The sequence below is a fragment of the Lagenorhynchus albirostris genome, chromosome 16 (genome assembly GCF_949774975.1).
Source record: "Lagenorhynchus albirostris chromosome 16, mLagAlb1.1, whole genome shotgun sequence".
NCBI lineage: Eukaryota > Metazoa > Chordata > Mammalia > Artiodactyla > Delphinidae > Lagenorhynchus > Lagenorhynchus albirostris.
Window position 1 is genome coordinate 28,385,924 of NC_083110.1, and position 21,402 is coordinate 28,407,325.

Genomic DNA, 21,402 nt, shown 5'->3' on the forward strand with positions numbered 1-21,402 from the left:
ACTGGCAGCAGCCATATTTGGTAGCTCCTTCTATGCGTGGAAGTTCGTGCCAGGGCGCTCTCTTGGGCTCCTCCCTCTTGCTCATTAGCTCTGAGACCTGGCCCTGCCAACAGCGTGTAGGTGCCCGAGCTGGGATGCCTCACAACTAACTGGGCGGGGACGCGGCCCACGCATCAGCAGATAGGCCACAGTTGCCTCTAGACATGCTCCTAGACATGGCCCTGCCCACCAGAGGGCCAGGACTCAGCTCCGCCCACCAGTGGGCCAGCACCAGCCCTGCCCTCCAGGAAGCCTGCTCTAGCCTAGACCAGCCTCACCCACCAGGGGGCAGACTCCAGATGCAAGAAAACCACCATCCCCCAGCAGGCCAGACCCTATCCTTGGACCAGCTGGGCCCTGGCCCTGCCCAGTAACAGGCCAACACAACCTTCGGGACACCCTGGATGCCATACTCAACTGTGTCAGCAACCAGGCCCCCCAACCCCCAACAGTGATCTGACACCAGCTCTGGGACCCTTGGGCCCTGTAGCCAGACTCCAGGACCCGGCTCTGCCTGCCAGTAGTCTGGCACTAATCCCAGGACCTGGCTTCACCCACCAGTGGAGGGGGCAACAGCCCTGGAGTCTTCTGAACCCTGACTCTGTCCACCAGTGAGCCAGCACTAGCCCCACGGCCCCCTGAGGTTCTACAGTCTGCTGCCTTGTAACCAGGCCCCACTAACCAGCAGCCAGCAGCGTTCACACAAGGCAGGGCCCATAAACCAACCCAGCCAGGGGCATTTGAAATTAAGAGAGCGGCAACTTAAAACTATCATGTACATATATAGACTGCTATACAAAAACCTCATGGTAACCACAAACCAAAAATCTGTAATAGATACACATACGAAAAAGAAAAATGAATCCAAACATAACACTAAAGATAGTCATCAAATCATAAGAGAAGAGAACCAAAGAAGAAGGAAAAAAGAAAGGGGGAGAAAAAAAGACCTACAAAAACAGGTCCAAAACAATTAACAAAATGGCAATAAGAACATTCATAACAATAATTACCTTAACTGTAAATGGACTAAATGCTCCAACCAAAGGATATAGAGTGCCTGAATGGATACAGAAACAAGACCCATGTATATGCTGCCTACAAGAGAATCACTTCAGATCTAGAGACACACATAGACTGAAAGTGAGGGGATGGAAAAAGGCATTCTGTGCAAATGGAAGTCAAAAAAAGCCAGCACAGCAATCACCCCAATGTTTATAGCAGCATTATTTACAATTGCCACGGTATGGAAGCAACCTAAGTGTCCATCAACAGATGAATGGGTAAAGAAAACGTGATATATTGATATATACTCCCAGGTATTGGGAACAACACAGGTATATTCACTATACCTTTTCTGTTAAACACCGTACAGGAGGTATTCACTAAAGCAATAAGACAAAAAAAAAAAGTAATAGAAGTATAATAACTGAAAATAAAGAAATAATACTCCCATGTTGGCAGATATAATTGTGTATGTAGGACACACAAAGGAATAAAGCCAAATTATTAGCATTGATAAGTAAATTTAGGGAAGTCACTGGATATATGGTCAATATACCATAATGTATATGGATCTCTATATGTGGAAAACAAACAAACAATATGAAATTTTAAAAATGAATCCATTTAAAGTTACATGAAAAAGCATTAAATACGTAGTGATAAATCTTGACCTTTGTCACTGTCTTTGTAGCTCACCGGTGTCCTCAGCAAACATTTTCTCTTTGAAAAAGATAGGTAGATAGATAGATAGGTAGATAGCTTTCCTAGCTGTTCTCATTGGAACATTTGGAACAATTTACCAGTTTGTGATTATCGGAAATAAAAACATCACCTTTGTCTTTTGACAAGTGGGTTTATGCTATTATATACAATATTTTATTATTTTTGATATGAATATTTTTAAAGTAATTTAGTTATTTACAGCTTTAATGTATGCCTTTGAATATTATGTCATAGTTAACATGCTTTTCAATCTGAGATTTATTTTTTATGCCTGGCATATTTTCTTCTATTACTTTTTCTTTTTAATTCTTCAGTTATTTATCTGGTTAGTTATTTTTATTTGACTGCAGTAAGAACACTTAACATGAGATCTGCCTTCTTAGATTTTTAAGTATATAATACAATATTGTTAGCTATGAGCACAGTGTTGCACAGAAGATCCAGACCTTATTCATCTTGCAAGTAATTTACTTTTTGCATAAAGAGTTAAATAAGTCTTGTATTAGTTTCCTAGGATGATAATGAAGTAACACTAACTGGGTGACTTAAAACAACAAAAATTTATTCTCCCTCAGTGCTGAAGTCTAGAAGTCCTAAATCTAGGTATCAGTAGAACCAGGCTCCCTCTGAGACTCTGGGTAGACTCCTTCCTTGCCTCTTTCTAGCTTCTGGTGGTGGCCAGTAATCCTTAGTTCTCCTTGGCTTGCAGACTGATCGTTCCACTCTCTGCCTCCATCCTCCCATGGCCATCTTCCATCTGTGTTTCTGTCTCTTCCTCTAAGGACATCAGTCATATTAGATTAGGGGCCCACCCTACTCAAATGTGACTTCATTTCAACTAATTACATCTGTAATGACATTATTTCCTAGTAACGTAACAATCTGAGGTTATAGGCATTAGGACTCCAACAAGTCTTTTGAGGGGGTTAGGACTCCAACAATTTAATTCTCAACAGGCATGAAGTTTTATTTTACCCCCATGACTACTCAAGTAACTCAATATCATTTGAATGATCACCTTTTCTCCACTAATTTATCCGGTTCTAAATTACCAGATATTTGGGAGAAATTTCTGGCCTCTTTATTTCTTTACTCTGTCTTTCAAGTCATGCATCAGCACTACAGTTTTGATTGTTGTCATTTTATAATGTCTTTTTGTTGTTGTTGTTGTTTGTTTTTTGCAGTACGCGGGTCTCTCACTGTGTGGCCTCTCCCATTGGGGAACACAGGCTCTGGACACGCAGGCTCAGCGGCCATGGCTCATGGGCCCAGCCGCTCTGCGGCATGTGGGATCTTCCCGGACCGGGGCACGAACCTGTGTCCCCTGCATCGGCAGGCGGACTCTCAACCACTGCGCCACCAGGGAAGCCCTGTCTTATGTTTTTTAATCAATTTTATTGAGATATGCCATATCTCAATCTCATTTTATGCCATAAAATGCACTAATTTTCCCTGTGCGTTCCATTAATTGTGACAAGTTTATACAAGCACACAGCCATCACTAAAATTGAGACACAGAAATTTCTATCACTCCCAGATTTCTCTCATATTGCATGCCGGTCAATCCTCTCCTCTTACACCTTGTCCCCATGTACGGTGCAGGTGACCTCACCTGCCAGTCTAACATGGATAAACCATAATCGCCCAAAGTCTAAGTCAAACGCGTAATTATCAGATCTGTTTCTGGTTACTATTTTGGGTGTGGGCCTGGAACTCCATCGTGGCCAACAGGACCTGAAGGGAAATGTACTGGCTTTCTCTAGAAAATATTTCCTCTATATTGAAGAGTCCCCCAAGAGAAAATGTCCTCTTCTTCACAGGACATTGTTGTGTCTGTACATGGCTCCTAAAATAACTGCTACCATTTGTTGACCATGAGCACAGACACTGCCAACCTGAAGGCAGCGGGGCACAAAAATGGAGAACACCGAGACTCCTGGTAAAGATGGCTCATTCCTGTTACCAACCAGCCCTGTGGCCAACTCACCTCTGGGTTTCCATGTTATCAGAGGATAAACATGGAATGTCTCAGCCACTTTAGCCAGGTTTTCTGTTATTTGTAGTAGAATCATTCTGGTTAATATCCCACATTGAAGAGGGTGTGGGAAACCTGGGACTCAGTGATAAACGGTAGAATTATGATTTAAGACACCTCCTTTGGGGGATAATTTGGCAATATGCATACAACTAAATGTTTTTTAAAATGACACAGCAATTCCAGTTCTGGGAATTTCCCCTACTGTTAAGCTCACATTCATGCACCAAGATATATGCACAGGATGTTCATTGAAGCTGTGGGTGAAATAGAAGACGACTGAAAACAACCTAAATATTTGTCAGTAGGAGAAAGGCTAAAGAAATTACTTTTTACATGGAATACCATGTAGCCCTTAGAAAGATTGATGGATGGATTAAAAACTAATCTATACATTATATTGTTTTTAAAAGCTATATAGAGTGTATATAGCATGTTATGCTTGGATTACGCTTGTATATGCATAAACTATTTCTAGAAGGATGAAGAAGAAACTATTAACCATGACTGTCCATAAGGAGGGGAGCTGGGTGACTGAGAAATAGGAGGGAGACCTACTTTCACTGTTTACTTAATTTTATACATTTAACATGTGTGCAACTCATATGTATGATTAACTAATAATTTTTGTTTTAATTAATTAATGGATAAAAGATCCTAGAAAGGCATGTCATTTCTTGGGAAGATGCCTTGTTAAAAAAAACAAAAAAGACTGCAAAACAGAATAAGGCCACGATCAAGGCCAGTGTTGCCAAGTTGAAGCCTATAGAAAAGGGTAGCCTTGGAGCTTGGATTTCGGCAGATCAGTCCAGGGTGCTGTCTTGGTGCTGGGTATACAATTACAGGAGGAACAGGTTGTGGTAGAATAAGACACATGCTTGCTAGCCTGGCAGGTCCAGAGCCCAACAATCACAGCAAGCTCTGAAGGGAGGAGAAAATGTCACCGTGTCTCATACTTGCCTGCTGTATATAGGACACTTAGAAATAAGGAACTAGGAAATGCAGAGCCCTAGGAAGGTCTATGCAGTGAACGGAACTCCATTCCCATCCCGATAAAGCTACTTACATCCTTTTGTGGTCTTAGGCCCATATACATTCATTTTTCCTAAAAAGAAGTGTCTTGAGCCCTTTTCCTGATGATAGTTATGCATGTTTAATCTACCTACACCTAAACAAAACAAAAATGTATAAAGTGAAAAGCAAAAGTCCCTCGTAGGTCTCTTAATTTTTCCCCTCTGCCTCTGCCTTAACTTCACAATCATTGTTTATGGCTCGACCTTATTTTCTTCCAAATTTTAATGAATATATAAATATACCTAATCAGTTAACAGTAATGGGATCTGACTATATGTTTTATTTTCTCCCTGTATGCAATATGGGTCAGGAGTCTAAATTTTTCCTGTAAAAAGTAAGATAGTAAATACTTTACAGATGTCATACAGTCTCTGACATAATTATTCATCTTTACTGTTACAGCAGGAAATCAATTCGAGATGATACATAATGAAAAGGCATTGCTATGTTCCAATAAAACTTGATTTACAAACAGGCATCAGGCCACATCTGGCCTATAAGACATAATTTGCCAACCCCTGATATACATAAATCTACTTCATCCTTTGTACTGAGTGTCTAGTACTCCACTGAATGTATGAATAAATTCATTTAACTCATCTCCCATTGATAGAGACCTACAATTGTTTCTATTAGAAGCCCTCTTAACCGAGCACTACTTATCAACTAGCTGGGTTAGCTGCCGCTCCCTCTCCATCCTCCTGTGAACAGGCTCGCCGCTGTCTGCCGTACACTGACGTCTCATGCCTTGTGGGATGCTTCTTGTGCTTTCACCAGCTGAGCCTCCCAGCAGTCCCAAGCCAACGGAAACATTTGTGCTTGTTATTGTACTATGCAATTGAATTAAATAGTGTGCTAACCAAAGAAACAGAAGGACAAGAAAGAGCTTATTGATTCTACAAAAACAAAGTCGGTTATTTTCAGAAAGACCTGATTAAGGTAACTTGCTTTTAAAACATCTGTCAAATTGGAAATAGACTCACTGGGGCTTCCCTGGTGGCGCAGTGGTTGAGAGTCCGCCTGACGATGCAGGGGACACGGGTTCGTGCCCCGGTCCGGGAAGATCCCACATGCTGCGGAGCAGCTGGGCCCGTGAGCCATGGCCGCTGGGCCTGCGCGTCCGGAGCCTGTGCTCCACAACGGGAGAGGCCACAACAGTGAGAGGCCCGCATACAGCAAAAAAAAAAAAAAAAAAAAAAAAAAAAAACCACAAAAAAGAAATAAACTCACTGACATAGAAAACAAACTTATGGTTACCAAAGGGGAAAGGGGGGCGAGGAGGGATAAATTAGGAATTTGGGATTAAAAGATACACACTACTCTACAAAAAATAGATACATAACAAGGACCTACTGTATAGCACAGGGAACTATATTCAATATCTTGTAGTAACCTATAACAGGAAAGAATCTGAAAAGGAATAGATAGATACAGATACATAGATATATGTATGTATATATCACTTTGATACATAGATATATGTATGTATATATCACTGAAGCACTTTGCTAAACACCTGAAACATTGTAAATCAACTATATTTCAATTAAAAAAAATAAATGATGACTTAGCAAAAAAAAATCTGTCAAATTAGGTATGGGTGAGATAACTACAAAAGACTGAAAACCAAGGTGCGTGAGGCGGGCAGCGAATGAGAGGACCCCTACTTTAGCTCTTTGGAAAGACCAGGCCAAGGAGCCAGGATGTACCTGGGTGCAGGCACAGCCCTGCTTCCTCTGCAGTTTTCAGAAGCTGGACTGCGCAGGGGAACTGCTTTCTGCCTGATGATACCCCATGGCCCCACTTGTCCAATCATTCTTTCCAGGTCTCAGGGGACCTCTTATCTCTGATTCTTAGCCTACATTTTCAGACTCTCGGAATGTGAAAGGTTAGTAAGCATGAGATTCGGTTTCTTCTCTGAAAGCCCTGGTCCATTAACATTTAAAATAGTCCTGAGCCCATATTTACATTTTGATATCATTCATGCTTTATTTCCTTTGCACCCTGTCTATTCTGTTCCCCCCGGTTTTTCTCCCAGGCAGAATCTATCTTATCTGACGTTGCAAAGCAGTTAACATTGATTCTGGTGAATGGTCTACTTTGATTTTTGCTACAGGGAGATTTTAGCACAAATTCTCATATATTGTTTTCTCAACAAATAGAAAAATATGTTCCACATTCATTGCGCTGGTTATGTCGGGCCTGCTATTTTGTAACTCACTGTCTCATCTCTTTCATTTGCTTTCTCTGTCACTGTCGATCTCTTCCTAATACTTCATCCTTTGTGCAGACTCCTTCCTTGGAGCCAAATTTGGCAGTGGAGTTTGCCTAACTAATGGGGACCATATGCTCTGCAATTACATTCCCCAACAACGTTCAGATTTGTTAGCAAATATTGGAGAAGGCAAGTTGAGAAACCAGGGTCCAAAAACTGTCAGGAATTGGCACATTCTGACAGGTGAACCTGCCTTGCTGACCCCTGGGAATGAGCTCTGGTTTGGGCTGGCATTGGCTTATGTAGAATAGGAATTTGTTTCTCAAAGTATCAGTCAGTTGGTAGATTGTTCTTGAAATGGCTAAGTGCTTCTCTTATGCCTTCCCAATGCCATACTGTACTAACCCCTGTAGGTTAATTTTTAGTACATGACTACTAGCTGTTTATCCCCTCCCAGACTGGAGTGGGGTCGTGATACTGCTCACTGCTGTATCCCCAGCTCCCAGCAGAGGAATGTGAACATAATAGCTATTCAGTAAATACGTGGCTGAGGAACAAGTGAGACAATCTCTACAATACATTAAATGCCAATCATTATACACATTACATACATACAACGTGGGTGGCTTTTCTCCAATCTCTAGCTCCTTCCTTTCCTCCAGGCTAGACCAGCCTTAACTCTGGGAGTCCGGCCTCCCTAAAAGAGTTCAAACTTAGGATTCTGAAGATGATTTAAACGATGGCCCTGAGACCACAGCACCAATTTTTAAGAGGTTTTTTGTTGTCATTGTCTTTCTTCTTTTGCCTTGTGATAAAGTTTCATTGATTTCTCTGTGGGGGTGAGTATGGGGCAGGATGAATCAAAACTTCTAAAGGCTGTCTTGATAAGCTAAATGCAAGGAAAAAGTGCACTGCTTCGCTATGCAGGTATCAGGAAAGGGTAACTAGCTTGGGTGCAGGTGGCTGAGGACAGACACATTCTAGCTTTCCAGGGGGCCTACCTGAAGGCTGCCTATTTCTTTAGCAACCTGCATGCTGGAGGTTTCTGCAGGAGCTTGTGGGCCCTCTGGCCATGGTGTGACCCTGGAGGGACTGATTCCCAGGCACCACATCTAATGACAGCGGCTCTTCCTCCCCCCACCCCCCCACCATCCATTGCTGTCTTGGGCTGGTACCCACTGACAGTCTCCTTAGAGGCGCAGGGCTCTGTTCACACTCGAAGCTGGAAAGGCAATGGAAGGCTATTCCCATGCCTCCTATCAGTCCACAATTTTGCCTTCAGGGAGAGCTACAGCAACCCGATGGAAACTCAGAGACTCCACCCCGCCACAGATGTGTGGGTGCTACAGAGACACAAGGCACACTCGCCATTTTAGAACACAAATACATAAATTTTTAATCTGCGAAAAATACAAAATGAAACCATGTACAAGTTATGTACAAACCCTTTTTACAAGACAAGAGAGTTATCACTGGTTGTTACAGATGACAGAGTTGAGTAGATCATTTCAGAGCACCAGCATTTAGTCTCTCTTCCAATCCGGTTAGGTCATAGAAGTTCATCATTACCATTATCATCATCATCATCACCACCACCACCATAATGCCAACAATCAAACGTCTGAACGACAGATGAATAAGCCACGCTCCTTTTCCTTAATGAACTCGTAGGCTGACTTCTATATAAGCATAGTTTTTTTTTTTTTTCTTTGTCCCCTGAAGAAACATTGAGGGCAGGTTTTGGTGTTAAGTGGGGGAAGGTTTCTTTTCAGCATCTGGGTGGTGGGATGTGGGCCAGGAGTTTTAGGCAGGATGTGATTGGGTCACCTGGGAATGGAACACTTTTAATTAGGATTTCCAGGCAGACCTTGGTTCATGTTTGAAATGTTGCAGTTCTGGTCAAATGTGTCTCGGGCTGTGCTCAGCGGAAGGAAGGGAGGGGAGCAGGCTGCTCTGGGGCAGGGGGGCTTTGGTTTAGTGTGGAAGTGGGGCTCCATCAACTTTGTTGGCAGGGCTCCCCTACCTGCTGGCTGCCTTTCTCACACTGACCCTGAACCCCATGTAACGGACGCTCTAGTTTGCTCTGGCGGGCGTATGACGGTGCCGTGTGGACATTTCCATCTAAGATTCTGAACAGCGGGCCCAGGAAAGCTTCCTAAGGCAGGCACACTGGAGCACTTTGGTGTCACTTTTGTCCTTGTTCTGCTGAATAGCAAGGTGGAGGAGAAGAAACACAGAAGTCCTCGAGGGGAAAAACAGACCAAAGGAAAGCTTTTGAAATTTGAAATCTACCTAGAAATTAAGATTGATTTTCACCAAAGCCAAAAACCCTCTCTCCTCATGCTGCCTGCCCAGAAAAGCCATAAAGCAAAGGGATTGTTGCATTTGTTTTAGGAATGCTGAAACCAAAGCCGCCAGTGTGTGGAGATGAGGAACAATGGAATGACATGAACAGGGAGGCAAAAGAAAAAGCGCACCTCAAGATCCCTCTCTTCTGATCCTTCTCCAGGAAGAGTTCCAGTGACCTAGAAGTCTTAGCCAACCTCCATTGCCTACGGCATCCAAAGTAACAACTGACTGCCCACCCAGAGCCAGGCCTCGTGACAAGCTCTGGAGATAAAACAAACGAGCAAAGTCCCTGCCCTCTTCAAGTGAGTCCTTTTACTTCTGAGTCACCATCTCCAACACCTTCATTTCCAACCTCTCTCTTAAAGTTTCCGTCTCTGGTTTCCCGTTTTTCTGATTCTGGAGTACCCTAGGTCTCCTTTTCCAGGAGTACCTACTTATTTTGCTCCTTTTAGCCCTTGAAAAAATATGGTTGTAGCCCCCATGTTTTTCTGCCTTCAAAAAATCTTCCACACGTACCCTTCCTCCTTTGGAGAACCCAGCCATACACCCCACTGTGTACATACCTCTGTGGTTCTGACGTCCAAATCCACAGGACCTTCCGTGGCCCTCCTCTCAGCTCCACTTTCTCCTTGCCTTCTGTCTGAAAAGCCTGCCTTTATAGATCACACTCAGCTTCTTCCACTTTGAACTAATTAACACAACAGTTCTCAGCTGCCCTGCATTCTTTCCTATTGCTCCACAGGGTTCCTCAATTGAGGTCCCAATTAAGTGTTCCTTTCACAAAGAACCTTTTCCAGAACTACAGCCAATGACCCCAACAGCCAGCCCTCAAAGCAGCCCCCACACCAGCCCCTACCCTGCCATTTGACCTTCTACAAGTAGTAGGATCTATAACATTTATTTGAGGAAGGTAGGACTTCATGTGCTGAGTTGTGGACTTGGAGTTTGCACCCTTGAGAACTCCATGCTGCTGAGAAAAATGGTCAACTCTGCATATCTGCTCTTGATGACTTCCAGGAAGAACTGACTTCGCAAAATATACAACCTAAAAAATGCACAGATATTGGTGTTTGTCACTTTTTGTTTAAAACATCTAGTGACTTTCCATGAGTTTCTAGAGCAAGCCTCAACCTCTTAGCTTGGCCCTTAAGACAATTTACTTTCTAGCCCCTTCTCTGAAGTCTCATCTTACTTTCCCTCTGCTCCCCATAGTAAATGGATGGATTCTGCACTGGAATTCCATGTCCAATTTGAATGATGTGTTTAGTCGTCTATAAGTAAGGTGACTCACGTCACAATTGCTTTAAATTTTTTTCTCTTTCTACCTCTCTTCCTTCCTTTTTTCTAAACTGAGATTCTCTTTGACAAAGAAAAATGATAGATGAAAATTAGACTTATGAATGTAAGTAGCAAAGAAATAGTTGTTGTACTGATGAAAGGAAAAAAAATCAAATAAACAGAGGATGGGAAATGAAGTGAGAAGTAAGACTGGTACCTTCCTGGTGCCCAGATCCACATGTGGAAATAAAAATGAGGAAAACTGCAGAAATCTGGGGGTTGTGAGCCTCCAACTACATATTGGAGATTGGAGATATGGGTTAGAAATGAAGGGATTGATGGAAATTGAGCCTTGAGCCAATAAAAAAGGCAGGCCAGGATGAGATTGAGAAGAAAACCCTAGGAACACACAGAAAAATCAGATCAACATGATTCAGGTGAGTTTGAATTGTGAAATTTGCGTTTTGAACCTAAGGAGACTCCCAATGTAAAGCAGAGGAATGAACATAGCTGCTGTGTGTCCAGAGCAGAAAAGGCACTACCCTCAGGAGGCCTGCTTGGGTGGTGCAGCAAGAAGGACCATTATTCTAGCACAGGACAAGACTGTCTCCAGGGGCTTGCCTTGTTCCCATGCTCCCCCCCCTTTTAACTCAGAGCACATCCTCTCAGATCTGAAAGGGACCTTAGAGTCACCTAGATGAATCACTTTCATTTACAAATGAGGTCACTGAGACTCAGAGAGTTGAAAGAACATTTTCCAAGTGGATAGCTAGTTATTTGCAGATGTAGCTTGTGAACCCTCGTATTAAACCATAGCAGGAAACTTGGACTCTTCGCTTTTCAACATGAAAATATCCCCAATGTTCTTATGCCTTCTCACTTTCTCCCTTTCGAATCCTAACCAAACAGTTCTAATTCTCTGTTTATTTAAAGTCCTCAATTAAATTTTATACAAAGTACATTATGAGATGCCCCAAGCTTTGGAAGGAAAGAGCTTCTGGGTGTTCTCCAACATGCCTCAGTCACAACCACTTTTATTGAAGGTGTTTTATCTTGGTTCAAGGGGCTATTTTAAAGTGTAAAATTGCTCAGATGAAAGCAGAAGTTTTCGTAATGAGAAAGATGATGATGGTGACGATGCTTTTATCAGTAGGTGCTTCTGCTTTTAAAATAGCCTGTTGGTGAGTTTGATTCCCAAAGCACTTGAGTTACTAATTTGGGAAAATGGCTTCTCTGGAATCCTAAACTGGGGTGGGACCTCAGAGCCTTATAACATGGACTATACCAACGATGGCCATCGTTGGTCTGTGCTGAACGTAGCCAGGAAGATAGGTCTGTCAGAGCGTGGTGAGGTGAGGATTCCCTCAGGGCCAGAGGGCTCAACAAATAGAAACAAATCGGGAAGCTCTGGCATTCCTTCAAGCCCTTCAATGATCTTACGATCTCGTTTCTGTTTCCATTTCACTTTCCGTCTACTGGGTACCAGTTTTTGCCAAAGGAGCCACCGGCCAGTCGTTTTGTATACTCCCTTTAAAAAATGCCTTATTTCATTTTCTGGCCCCAAACAATTCATTATTACAAAGGCAAAACAGCACAACCTTGCTCTACCTTAGAAGAAAATGGATTCCTGCCAATTGGTTTTTGGAGGGGAGCCCTTGCTCCAGGAAACTATCTTAGCCATTTTGGTTTAAAAAAAAAAAAAAAAAAGCTTAGATTCAAATCTCTAGCCATAAAGGGCATGGAGTTTGTACTTCTGTTTCCAATGTGCATTGGTTTGGAGAGATGGGGAAGAGAGGGCAGCAGGCATGGGACACTGTGACCTAACTTCCTCTAATGGAAGAGCATTTAGGTGGTGGCCACCAGTGCCTGCCAGAGGAGACCAAATAGTTAAGACAGATTCAGAAATGGTTATCAAGTTGTCAGGACCCACTAGGGTTCATGAAGGAAAGAAGAGCATGGATTGATGTACTAAGAATGTACTAAGGTGAACCCAATACAAAATCGTTATGTAGAAGAAGGCCTAGCTTTCAGGAAAGTTGTCAACTCTCAGCAAGGGTTTCGCCCCACAAACCCATTTTACTTCTGTTGGAAACCAGGAAATGTTTATCAGCCTGAAGAGAATGCTGACGTCAGTTTAGTCTGCTGAGTAGACTAGTGATTGATTGTAAGTAATTTTTAAACAATCCAGTTGGACATACGTTATATTCACGATACCTTTATAGAACTAATTCTACAAAAATGTGACGACAGGGTAACCACAGTCTGACAAGTCACTTTAGGACGACGCCTACAAGGTGGAAACACAACTACATTGGCTCTGCAGGGACGGGACAGAGGTGGAAGCTCATTTTGCCTACGTTGGTAATTGGAGTACTTAGTGGACCTATGTTTTCATGATGATTTCATTGCTTGGCTCTGATCTGATTTGCTGTGACATCCTACGTACCACGGGGTCATGGCCTAATGGAATAGATAGCATGGGACTTTGGGGGATATTCTGGTTAGTTTGGTTCCTTCAAGTGTCCACAGTTTACATTTTTAAGAAAATAAAAATCACTATCACATCCATGCTGCTCCAGAGATCCTGATGTTTCTATCAAAGATCGATCATTTTGAAGTGGAAAATCATTTGGAATGGAACAATTGCTGGGACACCGTTACACTGAGCATGCAAGCAACAGCAGAGCTCGGAGACACCGGAATTGTGTCTGATGGCTAGAAAAATCTTTTTGACCACAGTTTGAAGTGGCTGATACATTAGATTTCATTGCTGGTTAATTTTCAAAGGCTTTTTCTAACGGTCTATATTAAGTGCATTCATTGCTGTCCTTTTGTTGTTATTATTTTTTAGGTTGCTGTAACAAGTTTGTGTGTTTTGTCCCAGCAACTAAAGGAAAGCCTGCAAAATTTAGATCTGGGCAAAAGTCATCTCCTGGATCATGGAACTTTTCTGGCTTTTACACAAAAACTCAGTGAATAGCATGAATGTGTTATCATATCCTATCGTTAAGTAAAACTATTCATTGGTGTTTACAAACTTTCAGGCTAAAAGCCCTGGACTTGGGGAATGGGGAGAGAGTCCACCAGACCTTTCCAAAGTTGCAATTACTGCTTGGTTGGTTTGGAGATATGAAATGAGAAGCATAACAGCATGTAGGAAGGAGTCCCCACCATTAGGACAACAAACAGAGAAATAAATGTCTTCTGTGCATCTGGTCCTCAACTTCCACGTCCCAGGCATGCTCACAACCCTCTGGTATTGTTAGTTGGCAGGGTAAACCCGATCTGGCATTTGTAGAAAAGCTGCAAGAAGGTCTTCCCTTTAAATATATGAACAAAAGGTGAGAAATACAGGATGAAAACTAAAACTACAAAAATATGACTTTCGAAAATAAGTAACTTTCCATTTATTAAGAGCTGGTGTCAGTACAGCCAAAATACATACCCATCTAGGAAATTCACCTGCCCTCTTTTGTCTTCTGTTTTAAATTTACTAAAATACATGTTTACATTATTGGACCATTTTAAAGTTGTCTTAATAATCCATTTCCCTTAATTATAATTAACTGTGGTGGTGACCATCATTCTCCTCAAAGAAAAAGAGAGAAAGAAGAGAAATATGCATAAGGAGTCTGGCCACATTCCTTTTGAGTTTGCATTGTTAGATATAGGGAATATATATATGACAATGGAAAAAAAAGAAAAAATATATTTTCCTTCTAATAAATAAAAATAATTTAAAATGCTAGAGGCTATACATGACTATTTTAGTATGTTCATATATAAATGAAATCATTTTCTTTTCCAAAATACATGGAAGCAATATTCAAGGCAAAGAGAAAGATCTGTCTACTTTATTTTTCTTGCAATTCTTGCTTATCCTAACGTTTCCACCAGTGATTCAGCATGTAAGAGGAAGAAAAGTCACGTCACCATTTATGAAGTTTGTCAGGCTTTAAAAAAAATAGTTCTGGTCTCCTGGGAGTCAACATTCATCTTCAACTTCTCTGATTGGTGGAATCAAGCTGCTTGTGGATTTATATTGGTTGATCTGGTTAGCCATGTGGGTACTCATGGGCTTGATTTGAATGTTTCTGGGATAGGCATTATCCGGTTCATCTGTAAACCATTTCTTTTCTGCTAAAGGGCAAAACGGATAGAGAACAAGAAGGAGAAATGAGAAGCTTAGTTAGTCCTAGGGCAAAGACTTTGGAAAGTTCATTGAAAAATGCAAAAAAGGTAATCGAGAGAAGCTGACAGTGAGTAATTGGTAAGAGAGACAGTGCAGTGTAGGGAGAACACCGGAACCTGAAACATACCTCAGCTGCCCGTAGCAAGTGATGAACCAATGGGCTATTGGGACTTGGAGGCACCAGGGGTGGACTTCAGAGAATAAAGAGGGATTGGGAGACTAACTCTGGCAGTGTTCTCTGGGGTTCCTTTCTTGGCCTAAAAAGCTTTGGTGGTGAGGAGATGGCGAATATAACAAATATTAGGTATGGGCATCGCACCTAAAGAAAGATTTCTGCATCCATCGATTTGAGTGGAAACTGAGGGACATTGTTCCTTCCACAGACTGAACGATCTAGAATCTTATGCAGGACCTCCTTCTTTGCTTGTACAAGCATACTTAAAGGTATATCTCAATCATACCACTCTTGCTTCTTCTGCAGCCAGTTTTGGGGATCTTAAAGTAAGCCCACAGATTTTTGCTGGTCAATGAGGGTGAAAAGTCAGAATAGCAACCAATGTTTTCAGAGGCTTTTGAGATGGCTTTAATTTCAACAAAAGAAAACTCTATGTTGCTATAAAATTATGAAAAGAATTCCTAGTGGCACTATCTTAACCGACTATAATCACCCAAGCTGTCGACAAGGGAGCTTGACGAAGGCTTGGCATTTCATTTCCACCCTAAATCCAGAGATGGCTGAAAGAGAATGCTGAGTCAGGGCATTCAGAGGCGGGGGTGAGGATGAAAATGGCCTAGCATCCTCCTGGCCGTTCAGTGCTATTTCATAAGACTCAGCCCTCATCCCTGCCTCTTTCTACGACTGGAATTTTCTGGGAAATCAGCCATGTGTACAGACACAAAGGGACTGGGGCAAACAGTGCATTCTAACTTGAGAATCGTATGCCTCATTTTAGTAGCTTAGGAAAAGTAAAGAAAAAGGGAAAAAGCTTTCAAGCACACCCACTGCTATAGAGACAATGGCCTCTCCGGCCTTCTTTTCTGCCTATCAGAGCAATTCCTAACTGCCTTGTCAGTGGTCCTGGATGAATACGTTAACAAAATTGCTCACCTGGCTTGATCATGATGGAGGACCGTGTGTGTGTGTGTGTGTGTGTGTGTGTGTGTGTGTGTGTGTGTGTGTGTGTGTGTGTGTGTGTGTGTGTGTGTGTGTGTGTGTGTGTGTGTGTGTGTGTGTGTGTGTGTGTGTGTGTGTGTGTGTGTCCCTGCATGGCTAACGATTTATAGATCCAGTATGTATGGTCAGCTCATGACCACTCTGCTTGTCTCTCCTGGACCATACTTCTTGCTGTGTCCAGTGCCCTGAGCCCCCCTTGTAGACACCGAGCTGGAGCCAGGATGAGCCTTGGTGAAAGCTCACTCACTAACCTTTGTTCGGCAGCTTGGTTTACACCCCCCAGGAAACTTCCTGCCTCCTGGATCACTCTCCTTCCTGCACTGGCTCTCTCACCTATTATAATTAAGTTCACTTTGATTTGAACAGATTGGACGATACGAATTCATAATGCTACATCCTCACGGTGAAGCTAACTGATTAAGTGCTTTAAATTATTCCCCCTGACAGAATGATAAAGTTACAATCTGTTCTGAGATGATCTACAGCTTGCCAGACTCCTACAGCTTCTTTCTACATTCATTTATCTTTTTGTCAAGCAGAGCTTTTTTTTCCCCCTAAGCTTCAATTCCATAGATCTTTTAAAGTCATCAGCACATCTGAATTATTAATGAGGCTGTAGAGGCAAGGTTCCTGATGGGCTGGTTAAAAAAGGTTGTATAGAAATCCGGGACTGTGTACACATCAAAATAATTTCAGCTCCATTTAAAAAAGCATTTAGTTCAAGTGTGACACAGATGAACCATTATGCATTTGTGGAAACCAATTTTTTTGTGATCTACGATTAAACTAACCTTTCAGAGAGGAGTAAAGTATGATGATTATCATGTTTTAAAAGCATTGCCAGGCCACTGAAACAATTTCAAACTATGACTTTTTCCAATGGTTTATGTATAAAGATGATTTTCAGAAGAGCTGAACCCAGTGTCTGTGCTGTTTGCCTGAGCTGCCCTTGATTTTGGCCACGCGCTTCTGTGGCCAGATTTTGCAAAGGGATTTAGTGCTAGGTTGGACATGCCAGGTTGGAAGGGAGAGTGAACTCTACTGATGGAAATGAGTAGGACTTCTGGGTGAAAGACCTAAGACAGCTGCAATTTGCTGAAATTTTTACAACTGCTGCAGAGAGTAATTGTTCAGAATTTAGTCTTTACAGTTCAATTCAAAGTTGGCATTTTGACCTTCCACGGCAGGGAGAATATCAATTTCCTCCTGCTGTCTGTAAGAAAGAGAGCATTATTTCCCCATTTAAGCTTCTCTCTCTCTTTCCTTTTGCATTTCTTTGCCATAAATATAATCTAAGCAGAGTTCTCCCTGTGTTTTGGCCATTCAGCGTCAACACAAAAAGGAGTTGCGTTAAAGTGTATCCTGGGGACGAGCTGAGGTTTCCGTTATGCCTGAGAAACAGGCTTTTTAACTCGGGTGCCTCGTAAGATGTACACAGCTGTTTTGTTGGAGACTTGGTTAGATATGATGCTGAAGAAATGGAGATAGATGAATGCTCTGAGCGTTTTACTAAAATGTCTGGGGGCAAAGGTGTTTCTCCCAAAGGGCTTGAGAGGAACCACACTTTAACGATTGCCAGTCATTCTGCCCCAATGGAGAGAGCTTTGCTACGACAATGACACTTTGGTTTATCGAACTGTGCCTTCCAAAGGAGCCGCACCACTGGGTGCCTACAAAATTGGCCTTAAGGAAGAGTAGTCAGGGAAGGAATTCACGTGAGTGCTGAAGTGGTCCAGGGTCGATCCAAATCCCTGAGCTGGTCTCCTCCCCCTGCCTCATCCCACGAGCCAAAAAGATTTCTGGGGGCTTTGTTTTCATCCCTAGGATGAGAAGGGCAATGGATCTGGTTTTGAGGGCCTCCTCCCTGCCAGAGAAAAAGAAATCCATTTGTTAATAAGCTTCTTGAAGATGTGATGCATGATGTCATCACTGTGAACAGACTGTGGGACCTGCCTGAAGTCAGGGAAGGAGTGGCATTTAACAGTCTGTGGCAAGTGATCTGGCAGAACGAGATCAAACCCAGAAAGTAACTGCCGAGAGATGTGACACTGCCATTGGGAGGTGTCACCTATCAAGGCCCGCCATGCCATGAGCCATCCACTGCAACAAGGAGATGGCATGGAGCAGTAGGTTAAGGTCAAGGGGATCTGCTTCTCTCATGTGCTAGTTGTGTGGCTCCGAGCGGGTTGTTACATAATTTATCTTAACTTCAGTTTCTCATCTGTAAAATGGGGCTAATGGACCTTCCTAAGGGTGTTGTTTGGATGAAAGGGGCTACTGTCCATGAAGCACTTATCCACATACATGGTAAGTCAACGTGAACTGTTAAGACTATCAGTGTTATTAGTAATATTAGGGGGCATTATAGCACGAAGTTCATGGACTTTAGTTTTAAATACTTCTCTGGCACTTCCTGGCTGGGTGACTTTGAACAAACCTGTCCCTTGGATTCTGTATCTTTCAAATGGAAATACTAACAGCATCTGCATCTAAGGTTATCTCGAGAATTGAATGTGCTAATATACATAAAGTGCTTGGAAGAGTGTCTAGCCCATGGTAAGCACTTGGCGTTTGTTAGTTTTTAGTATAAGGTCAGCATGGATATGAGTACTCTCAGTGCTAAAGGACGACATAAGGATAGGTGATACCTTTCGGTGTGATTGCAGATAAACTAGGGTGGAGAACTGAGGTGTATAAACTTGGGTGCTGGCCAGAAGAAAGGGGATTTGGGCAGCAGAGAAGATGGAGAAGGATTCGGTTGGGTAGCCTTCCTCGGGAAGGGGAGGAGAGGCAGGAGTGACACCCTTCAGTGGTACTTGCGTCTGAAATATTGGCTTTCAACTTGACAGGGGCCCTACCCTACCTGCAAGCCATCTGCGTCTTCCATTGCTACTTTCATCACTGACATTCAAGGGTCTAGAATAAGGGTCAGGACTTCGTCCAGCCATGAGGAATCCCAAGGGAGCAGGCTACGGCAGGGAAGGGCTTGAGACCTGGGCTGACATAACTGCCTGGGGACCCGGGAGCAGAGCAACAGGCTGCACTGTGACAACAGAGTCTCTTTGCTGGCTCTGTGGCTTGTCAGTGCTGTGGGATTTGGCCTTTTCACTTAACTACTCTTCAGAGAAGAGAGCATGAAAAGGGAGATGATGATACAGCAAAGGTACTTGGGATAATTGGGCATTTTCTCGCTGTACCACAAGCTGAAGTTCAGAGAGAAAGGGCTTGAAAGGGGAAGATTCCATTTGGATAGAGATAACAGTGGAGAACAGTAAGAGCTAACAAGGAGCTCAAGCATTGAAAGGTAACGCTGTGTGGTTTCACATCTCACACTTCTGAGAGCTAGTCTGGCCTTCCCCCGCCCCCTGCCTAGCAGACCCCAAGGTGCCAGAGGACCCCACCCACACGCACTGCCTCCTTTCCTCTCCAAGGGCAAAGTATGGTTACTGCACAGAAATGAAAATTGCACCGGAACCAGAGCAGTTTTTACTTATGAAAACTGTCTCGCTCCTTTGCGATTGTCCAGTATGACTCTCTTTGCCCCTTTTAACTGTAAGGCTGATGCTGCCATTCCCTAGGCCGAACGACTGCTCCCTCCTGGCCCTCTTCTGTGGCTTGATCCAGCTGACACCCTAAGGGTGGACTTTTCACTCCTCCCTTCCAGGCGGTAGGGGGTGATCCCTCTCACCTCCCTAGGTGGTGGATGTACGATCTCTCCTGGTGGGAGATAGTCTACCAAGTTAGTGACAGGTGCCCACAACTACTTCATCACCTTATGACAAAGCAGGGGTGGGCTGAAAGAAGCTGATTGAGACATTGATTTTTTTACCCTGTCTTGATTTCTGGAGGCCCTGAAGTTTCTGCACTCTCTTCTTTCTCCTTCAGGAGCCTGTTGCTATAGGAACCTGGCGGGTTGATTTAATTGTCTCTATTGGGATGCAGACACCTTTCGGCTTTTCCCATGCTGAAGAAGAGCCCGTCAAAAGGTTCCTCTGGTCATCTGGGACCTTGAGGTTGCTGGCGGGAGGCAGAGTCAGTCTCTCCACTCAGTGAACTTACGGGGGTGTTCCCCTTTCTCAGAAGCTGTGTACTCAGCTTGAGAAAGTGCCAACAACATGACAGCGTTGTGAACCATCTACAGGCATTCCTTGAAATTGGCTAAGAAAAGCCAAGGAGGTGAAGATAACTTATCAAATGATTAAAGGTATAAGAATTTTTAAGGTCAATTTATTTCAAAAATATTTATTGAGCACCTATTGAGAGTAAGGTTCTGGGTCATAACCTGTAATATTCATAATAGAATTTGAAACCTCTCCCAATAATGGTAGAAATCTAACTATAAGGGTCCAAGTTTCTCTTTATCCGTTTGAACTGGCTTCAGGAAGGACCCTGGGTAGCAGATATTAGGGATGTTGATTTCATGATCACCTGAGTGTTGAGGCTGAGAGGGTTTCACTGGGCCTCCTGGTCTATCCACTTACTTAAGCTTCACCCCTTTCAAAGCCTAAAACAAACTGAACTGAACGGCTTACAAACTGCTTCTCTTTTAGAATGGTGCAGATAGTTGAGTTTCTAGCTATTGTTCTCTTTAAGTGCACATCCTTTCTCTTCAAAAACGCTTTCGCTTTCCACCCTGACCTACTTGCTTATTTTTTGGGTGGAAAGGGGGAAGAGGAGAGACGTCATACGAAAACCTTGTATGCCTCCTTCCTAAGAGAACCTGAAAGAAGGATGAGAAGTTTGGGGTCACATGAAAACCCATGGAAGAGATTCTTCATTCAACTGAGGAAAGAACAATATAGTAGTTTGGGCTCATAAAAAATACAAGTAATAATGATACCTTTTTCATCACTGAATATATCATTAGCCAAGTACAATCAACTCTCAACTGTACGCCTGAGTCCAGGGAAAATCCCAAAATTTCATCACAAGTCACAGTCTGTTCCCACTCCATTCCCGTCACAAGGTCCTCTCATCAGAGCTGCTAACAGATTGTATAAAAAACACATTTTGGATTTACTTCTCTCTATCTGCCCAATCTCTGGTTGGGATTTCACAAATGTCTGAAAGGCAGGTGGGAGAAGAGATCCAGGTAATATAGAGACTGAATCATCAACCCCCAGATGACTGGGTGTGGGCTATTGAGTTGATATATGCAGCCGGACAGTTTTAATTTGGGGGTCATACTGATCCAACTGCAAGGAGACCAATGCTCTTTACCATTAATAACCCTCCTGGTTTAAATTGAAAGGAGGGTAAACGATTGACCAAGAAGCAAGTTTGCCAAGTGGAGTAGCTGCAACTGTTTTCCAGAAAAG

General features: G+C 42.9%; 1 protein-coding gene across 1 annotated transcript in view; it reads right to left on the reverse strand.

Moving 5' to 3' along the window:
* Window positions 1–13,656: 13,656 nt before the first annotated feature.
* Window positions 13,657–21,402, reverse strand: part of KCNMA1 (potassium calcium-activated channel subfamily M alpha 1) — a 728,670-nt gene continuing 720,924 nt past the window's right edge. Inside the window, exon 27 of the mRNA XM_060126951.1 lies at window positions 13,657–14,858. Coding sequence (XP_059982934.1) covers window positions 14,834–14,858 — 25 coding nt within the window. The 3' untranslated portion in view covers window positions 13,657–14,833. The remainder of the gene's footprint in view (window positions 14,859–21,402) is intronic.